This window comes from Melospiza melodia, chromosome 1 (genome assembly GCF_035770615.1).
Source record: "Melospiza melodia melodia isolate bMelMel2 chromosome 1, bMelMel2.pri, whole genome shotgun sequence".
Taxonomy (NCBI): Eukaryota; Metazoa; Chordata; class Aves; order Passeriformes; family Passerellidae; genus Melospiza; species Melospiza melodia.
In genome coordinates this window covers 82,001,966-82,010,781 of record NC_086194.1, presented here as the reverse complement: position 1 = coordinate 82,010,781, position 8,816 = coordinate 82,001,966, and the positions used below count along the sequence as shown (strand labels likewise).

Here is an 8,816-nt window from a genome sequence, read left to right as displayed (position 1 = left end):
AGCTCAAGAAATAGATTTTCCAATTGAATTGTGGCTTGAACATTCAGGATCTGAAGGTTATGTCCATAGGGCACTTCACAGGTAGGTGTAGCTCCCAATGTGTTCATGGGCTTCTATGTCTCTCTGTCTCTGTGACAGCTGTGATGACTCAGAATATTAACCAGATCACTTTTTAATGCTACTTTAGTTAAGCAGCTGCAAAACAGCTTTTCAGTTGTATAGATTCTTTTTGTCATCCTCTTGTATCTTTCCTTATGAAATTAAAAAACTCATTATTGTGCTAAAATAGGCTATATAAAGCCAGTGCATGCAAGTTTTAAACAGTTGTTTTAGCACTGTAATTTTTAAGCAGTTAATGAAAGTCATTGTTTTAGATGTAGTCATATAAGTGTAAAATTATGAATGTCTACCCTATTAATCAAGTTGCTTTTGAATTCTAAAGAGATTCTGAGGTAGGAGTTTGCTCAGTGAGGCATAATTGTTTTTCCAGCTCAATACAGACTAGTCCCATTATTCATGTTTTCTTTTCAATAAGAACTCACACTGTAATTCTAAGCACTTATGATAATTACAAAGGACATATTTTCTTTTTCTTTTTTCTTTTTTTCCCCCTTTCCTTTAAAATGCTTCTTTTCCCCCCTTCCATTGGCATTATAACAAAAACCAGAATATTAAAACCATTTTAAATTCTAGTTGGGACACTTGCATTTTGCCAGGCAAATTTTACCCATTCTCTTCCTTCACTGTGCTGTACAGCTGTGTGTTGTTAAACTGCTGTTGCATATGCCCCAGGTTTTGTGCATTTCAGAGCTTAAGAAATATGTCAATTGTGACTGTCCTACAAGGAATTTGCTTACTGTAAAGGTGATTTTTATAGATTAAAATTGGGCTTAGTGTATACTTATCCAGAAAAAGCCTGAGGCAATCAATGATTGAAAACATGAAGAGATTAAGAGGCCATTATATGTATATATACACAATTAGAAATGCAAGTATCATCGTGTTCTTGGAGAAATGGCTAAAATAAGACCTTCCTAGCAGTTGGTATTGTCTAATCTCTTACGTCAATACCAATTATGGCTGTGCTTATTCTGCTATGGTAATGAAAGGCTTCAGCCCTCAAACCCATCTTCTCTGGTGCTTTGCTCTTCCTCTGAGCTGGCTCCAACCTGGAGCAATGCAGCATGCATGTCTAGGGGGAAGCCAACTCCAGGAGGAGCTGATTTGAAATTAAGCTCCTGTTTGCTGAAACTGTGTGATGAAGCCAAGATTGAGTTTATTTATTGCTTACAAAGACAACATATAGGTATGGTCTACGGTCAATGGCTTCCTTTGCAATTTGGCTTCTTACTTGCTGTGTGACTGTAAGCCAGATTTTTTCAAAAGTGGTCAATATTTCGAGCTTTACAAATTTTCAGTATGTAACCATAGTGTTTTTAAATGAGTGTCCTAAAAACTTTTTGACTCAACCCAAAGTGAATGGAGACGCATTGGGTTTAGCACAAAAGACTCGTCAGCTCATCTGGTGCCTTTTAATGGCTTCAAAATTCTCCAAGTTACTGTAACCACCACACTGCTTGGGAGGAATGTGAAAGGTAGATGGATATGATATGAATGCCCAATCGTTGCCTTTTGAGACTACTGAAACCAGTTGGTTCCTTTGTCCTCAGATAGTTACCTCAAATATAGTGAACCTTCCCTTGGAAATACCTTTTCTCATCAGTAGAGATGTAAATATATCTTTATCTCTGTCCTTAAAAATCTCTGTCTTCTCTCTCCATGAATTGCATGGGGAATCAAAGGCTGTGTTAGTCAGGATGGATTTCTTAACCTTCCTCTCTCCTGCTCTGACAGATTTTGTACCAAGTAAAAGAGGTAAAAGAGTTGATAAAAGCAGATTGGATTTCAGAAAAAAAATTCCCTTTAGGGTAGTTTGGTGTGATTAATCTGCCTTTTTATGTCTCTACTTTTTGTTTTCTCCCTTTCTGGAGAGGGTGTAAAGACAAATGCAAGTAAGAAATCCTGTTATCAGTAACTGGAGATTGAGATACCAAAAGAGAAGCTACTGCTAAAGGTATACAGCATGCCATCTATTTTTTATTCACTGATACCATCCAGTGTTACATGCTTTTGGATTTAAGAACATTTTTATTTGCATCTGCATCCTGTTTATCACTGAAATGCTACTAGGGGAGGAGATTCGACAGAAAAGTATACTCTTGTCATACAAGTGGTTGGTAATATTTTAAAGCACCTGCACATGTGGTGCTAATTGTTGCAGCCAGAATTCATACAAACACATTGAAAGTTACTGATGATACAGATTCTGCACAGTGTGCCATTTTCATAAAGTGGCAAAGCATCAAGAACACACGATGAATGACTCCAGAACATGATCAGGCCCATGATTACTCAGCAATTGTTATCGTGGATTAGGCGGCACTTCAAAACCTTGAGATAGTTGTCAATTTTGTGGGAATCTCGACGGAGGCAGTGCAGCAGGTTGTAAAAGGCAAAGAGTCTGGAGTCTTCATCAGCAAGCTGCAGGGATGGAAGTCCATCCCATGGAGTGTAAATCTCATTTTCGACCTCCCCAGAGTGAACCTAAATACACAAAGTGGTATTAATAGTAAATGATAGTGAGCCTGACTGGATGTAGAAGGCAGAATTTAAAATACTGTCCTTGAAGAATGCTAGCGTATGGCTTCTAATGTGCTTTCTCTTCAGGCTCACATTATTCTGTACAATGTTCTATATCTTCATTCAGATTTTCAATGAATTTGTCAGATTTTTCAGTTTATTTTCCTAAAACATGTGAAAAGCATAACTGTCTCAGTAGTGTTTTAAGAGAACTAGTGTATTAACCAGTATTCAAGGAAACCTGACTTTGCAGAGAAATCAATCCTTCCTTCATGCTTGGCTTCATCAGGAACATCTCCCTTTGGCTCCCTCCACCTTCAAAACTTTGTTAAAACTTGTTCTTAGAAGTTGTTCGTGTGCAACAAACAGATTAGTCTCAGCCCTTATCAGAAAAATCTCTCAATAATACATATTCAGAAGTACTGGCTCCATTAAAAAATGCTGAGTGATACAATGACTTCTAATGTTAGAAAGCTACATGTGGGAACACATGTAGTGAGTTAGTATCTGAGGTAAAGACTGGTTTAGGTCTCCCTGTTTGAAGGCAATCATTAATTTTCTTTTATCACATAAATCTGCCTTTCATAGCAGGAAGGAAGTCTGTGCCTATTGGTTCTTGTGCACCATTCTTATTTCACACAAGTCATACTTTGAAAAGACGTATAGGAGAGTATCTGTGGAACTGTTATAATTCAGTTTAAGCAAAAGGCAAAAAAAAAAAAATAGACCCACTATGACTTAAAAATATGGTTTGACACTAATGAATGAGCCAGTCTTATCTCTTTTTGTAAATAATGTGAATGAGAAGGTGGTGACAGGGCAACTGGAGTAGCACCTGACTTCTTACTCTTATCTTGGACCCTCAGCTGTGCCCTTTTTACACATGGATGTATGATAAAAATGTATTTGATTACACTGATAAATGTATTTGTAGCCTGGATGGTATAAGGTTTCTGAGTGAAGAGACACCTAACTGAACGAGAGACCTTGAGTGATCTAGTGGAAAGTGGTGGATACAATGATGGTGGCACTCTTTGTGCTGTTCAGCTGCTCAGAGCAGTGAAGTCAGAACCTCCTGTCAGCCTCTAACTCACTGACAGAATGATAAATTCACCAACCAACAGAGGTCCCTTTAAAAATAAACAAGTGAGAGCTGGTTTTGTTCAGGAAAGCTTTCAATCAATTAGTGGCAACAAGAGCTATTCAAGTATGGGTTTTGTGAGACAAGAGCCTTGTTGTCTAAACTCACAAGTATAGGGGGAGCAAAGTCAGACCCAGAGTCCAGAGGAATCAATGTGGTGTGAAAAGAGAAATGAAAGATATCAAGGTTACTTTTTATGCCACATCTTTGCAATAGCCTAGACTCACAGAGCTGTTTTAAACACAGTACCTGTTTCCAAGACCTCTGCATAATACCTATTTGTATACAGATGCATATAAATATGCTGAAACATATATATATATATATATATATATATATATATATATGAATATGGAAAACATTGGGATGTATCCTTAAACAATCAGGATTGCAGACTGAAAAGGCTCAAAGATAGAATGTCCATAGTCAGTCCTGATGATTACAGCTTCCCCTGAAGCATAACTCCATGGGAGTGTCATGGGTTATTCTATGACAATCATATCACATTGTCTCTTTAGAAATTGCAAGTTAGCAGAGGAAATCTGAAAGAAGAAAGCTGAAAAGTTCTCAGAATCGACTACTTTGTCTTCCTTCTTTATTTTCACATCTACTGTTTCCTTTCGTATTCCAGGTAGGGAGAGCCTACCAATGTACGTGTCTTCCTTAAAGCAACTGGCTGGAAGGGTGTTAAGGACTGACTTACCCGCCCAACTATTTTCTCCATTCCTTCTAGAAGTCGCTTGTTTTGTTCTTCAATCTCCACAGCCTTCCAGAGAATGGTTTCTGGAGCTTCTTTGATTCTTTGTACTTCAGAGGCCAGGTGGATCAGGGGATCATTCCAGGAACGCAGAACTCCCAGAATTAAATTCAGTAGGTCTTCATGCTGCACACCCATAGAAACGGAAGGTGGTTAGAAGAAGAAAGCTAATTCTGGTAAAATTAGAAGGCATTTACAGCAGTGTCCTCAGATGCTGTGATTTAGGAACTTATTCCAGGACCTATCACTGAATGTGCCCTATAGCCCTGTCTTAGATACCTCTGTGCAATTGCATTTTCAAAGTTTGTCATTGGTATCATCATGTTCCACAATATTTGCATGAGACATTCTGAGGTGGGAAATATAATTGAATACTCTCAGCATTAAAAAATAGCAAGCATAACTTTGTCTCATCTCTGTGAAAGCAAATCCAGAGCTCCTTATCTGATTTTTGATGAACACTTTAAATTCCACTGATTATTTTTATATTTTTTTTTTAAATTTAGTATTGACTGGAAGGTGCACATTATGGTAAACCACCAAATAGCTTTTATTGCCTCTACATAACTCATCTGTTCTCCCTTTGAACAACAGCACTTCCAGCAGTAGCTCTCTGGTTTTAAAAATTGTCTTTTCTTGTGGGCAATAGGAATTCATCAAGCCTATGGTTCAGTTCGTGGCAGTATTAAACCTTTTCTTCTTTGCTAGATGCACAACCCAGGGCTGTGAATTCTATTGCTCCCACTAGAATTTCTAAATGACACACTGAGAAGCTGGTGATACTGTGAGATTGTGAAGATATCACCACCACCATGAAACTTGTAGAAATTTTGCTCTGGAACAGCCCCATTTTTACAGCTCTGCTTATTTCTTTCTCCAGAGAATTTTCAAACCATATCTGTGAGCATAGACTGAATGAGATCATCCTCACTAAAGTTTATAATTATTATAAATGATGTAGGTATGTATTGTGTTTCTATTTACACATATTTTGCAGATTTTCACACTAGAGTCTTTGTATTTGGATGATGATGGGACCACTTTAGCCTACTGGTAACAGAAAGAATGTTTTTTATTAATGCCAGTGTTTTGAGTTACTGGAAAACTATTTACCTCTATCTATATACAGCAATGTGTTCTTATGTTTGTAAATACATTAACTGTGTATAAGATATTTTAAGATAATGTTTAAAGGTTGTGGTGCTCTCAGCACTGCATGAACACAATAACCAGCATTGCTCCATGAGGTTGTATTTTAACTGGAATTAAGATGCAGTGAATAATGTACCATACAGGAAAAGGAAGGGATGATGAAAGTCACTAGAACTTATACATGCTCTATGGTTTGTAACTTAGCATCTGCAAATGTTAAACCAACTTTGACTTTTTGATGCTTTCCTCTTCCTAGCTTTTTAATTCTGATTGAGTTGATCTCTCTCACTCTGAAAGATGCCTCACTATTCTGTAACCCTCCTTCCCTTTCTTCCCCTGCTCTGTCTTACACTGAATTACACTGGAAGTGGGACTCACATGAATCTGCTGAGCCTGCTCCTTATCTTCAGGAGTGGTTAAGGACGCAGTGTGGCAGCTGTTGACGGCTTTTGCAATGAAACCCCGGCCCTGGGCGTAGCGTTCATCCTGTAGATCAGCACGGACAGGTGTTATTAAGATAGAAAAGTAGGACCTTCAGCTCAAACACTGTGCTAGCTAATCGTTGTTCCATAGCTTTTATCACTGCTTTTATGCTGTAAAGGTCAAAAGTTTCTGGTGAGTCTCTAGAGTGGAACTGGCACCCAGCAAAAACAAATGTTCCCCAGATGAAGAATGATGGGAAAATTGCATCTTTTAACAGAAGTGCTGGGGATCTTAGCAACATTCAGGACTATATACCAATTTGGTCACCATTGGGACTTTCACCAGATAGCAGTCATACTTGTTTACTTATTATATGTTAACAGATGTTTGTGATTAAAAAGTATTAAATAGCAATTTTATATTTTCCTGCTCTCAGGAAAAGACTACTTACAAATTCATTGAACATTTCCGAAGAGAGATAGTGAATGTAGTGTGAAAGTTTAACTGCTCGGTCAAAAAGCTCCTCAAGGGAAAGCTGGCAATTGACGGATCCATTGGGGCAGATTGGCATAGAGGTCACTCCCTCCTTTGTCAGAAGCATGTGGGACCCCAGAAGGGCCGCCAGCAACAAACCTGTTCAAGTTTAAAACATGGTGAAATGGGCACACATTGACTTGCAGGTGTATTTAGAAGCAGCTGTCAGAGCCAGATGCTGGGTGATTTGGGTTGTGCTGTCACACAGCTCAAAGTACCCTCTGTGCTGGTTGCTCCAGCAGTTCAGGGCAGACACACTGTAATTCTGTAACTCTTTTATCCTTTCTGCCCTTTATCATCCTGATGGTATAGCAGAGCCAGTTACAGAGTTTGAGGAGACAAGGCAACCTGTGCTGCACTGTACAGTGTATTCTGAAGTCTCTTACTACGTGTCTGGCTTTATAACAGAGTGATAAACAGAAGAAAAAACAAATCAAACTTCTTCACAGTGCAAATATAGATACATATTTCTATTTACACAGGTATATAATTTTGGAAAATAGATTGGTCTTTTTTTTTATTTCTTTTTTTTTTTTCCTTCCCTCCTCCTCATCCCAGAGGTCCTTTTCTTCTTGCAAACATTTGGAGTTAAAATTAATTTTTGTGGGAGGGTGGTTAGGTCACTCTTAAGGCTGTGATTGTCCTGGGAGTTCCTTCAAAAGATTTCCAGCAGCTGTGCTTCTTTGCTCTTTAGAGTTTAATCCTAAATTTCCTACTTCTAAGAAATCTGTGATAGTTTTTGCCTTTTCTCCTGAGCTTCTGAAACTGATATAGAGGACTTCTCATTATCTAAAGCATAAAACCTCATCTGCTTAAAGATTTTCATGTTAACTTAGCAGAGTGAAGTTTTTTATTCAGTGAAATAAAATATACAGAGAAAAGCAATGGCAGATAATTAAAATATTTGGTAAATGAACGTACTTGTTCTGAGACTTTTACCTCTGGAAATTGATGTGTTACCTATATTGGTTGACTAGACTTATTTAGAAATGCTCAGTGAAAGTGTGCTTCATAAATCAGCAAAACTCTCCCTAAGGATGTCACGTGATAAGTTTCTTTCCAGGTCTACATTCAAAAAAGTTGGATTTACACAATATTGAAGTAAGCCTTCCTCCTCCCCCATGAGCAAGGTACATGCTGGATACTGCATTTAGGAAAGTACTCTAAGGAAAAACTGTGAAAACCTGAGACTTGTTGGCTTGGAAAGTCGATGAACATTTTGAAAACATTAATTTCAAAATTACCTCATCACCTCTAGATTTGTGGGTAATGACATCTAGTCATAGCCTTCTGAGTGGTGCAGCAAACCAGTCCAGATCCAAACATTCATGTGCAGATGTGACACCCTTCAAGCCAATTTTTTGTTACACCACCCTATGCAAAGATACTCTTAGAAGACAAAAGACATCAAGTTCCTTTCTTCAGGCCCTTTCTGGAAAATTATGTGGCTGGAAGACCTCAGTCTCTAGATTTGTTACATTTCAGATGCCTCCTAATTCAATCAAAATGGAAAGAAGTATAAAAATTATCAGGAGGTGAATGTCAAAATTCTTACCTTTCAGTGAAGCCCCCCTGGTGCTCATGGTCGGCATCCTGGATGGTGACTCTCTCTACCAGAAAGACACCTCAATGCTTGCTGCTGCTCTCCGCACATACCACTTTTATATACACCATCCAGGGTCCATTTTGCATACATTCAACAGGTTGTGGAGTTTGCCTCGATAATTACAAACATCAAATTGCCTTTCTTCCACATTCATATTCAATATTTTTTGGTTCTTTTTTTTTTAATTTTAGTTGTGAGGGGGAATTTCATTAATAAGTAGAGCTGTGGGATCCCAAGTACGATTGAATGAAGAGAGTGCCAATATTTTCCCCTGAATGAGGTGAAAATGCCATTGATCTTGGAAATCTCCAGTTCTGAGACAGATATTCTCAATGCTTCTAGCCTGCTGTTCCCACTCCCCATGACAGTCTTCTCACCTGTCCTTGTTGCTTCAGTCATCTAAGCTTGCTTAAATTAAAATTCTGGCTATTTGTGGGAGGCAAACGGTAGTTTACAGGATCCCCATTGACAGAAATAGCATAAATTGAACAGAAAATTGTCCAGAGTAAAGGGAACTGAGGCTCCTGTAAAGACAGGTCACTATCTGTAAGATTAGAGATATG

At 38.2% G+C, this 8,816-nt stretch overlaps 1 protein-coding gene across 1 annotated transcript; it reads right to left on the bottom strand.

The window, feature by feature from the left end:
* Positions 1-2,077: 2,077 nt before the first annotated feature.
* On the bottom strand, positions 2,078-8,272 carry PRL (prolactin). The gene is made up of 5 exons (XM_063177263.1): positions 8,203-8,272; positions 6,565-6,746; positions 6,069-6,176; positions 4,485-4,664; positions 2,078-2,604 (listed from the first exon to the last, which is right to left on the bottom strand). Exons 1-5 carry the CDS (start codon positions 8,237-8,239, stop codon positions 2,413-2,415), a joined length of 699 nt encoding a protein of 232 aa, XP_063033333.1. The 5' UTR covers positions 8,240-8,272; the 3' UTR covers positions 2,078-2,412.
* Positions 8,273-8,816: the final 544 nt, after the last annotated feature.

Coding starts and splice junctions, on each gene's coding strand:
- PRL (XM_063177263.1), bottom strand. CDS start 8,239: ATGCCGACCATGAGCACCAGGGGGGCTTCACTGAAAG. Junction 6,747..8,202: donor CAGGGGGGCTTCACTGAAAG/GTAAGAATTTTG, acceptor AAACTTGAACAG/GTTTGTTGCTGGCGGCCCTT. Junction 2,605..4,484: donor TGGAGAAAATAGTTGGGCGG/GTAAGTCAGTCC, acceptor TTGTGTATTTAG/GTTCACTCTGGGGAGGTCGA.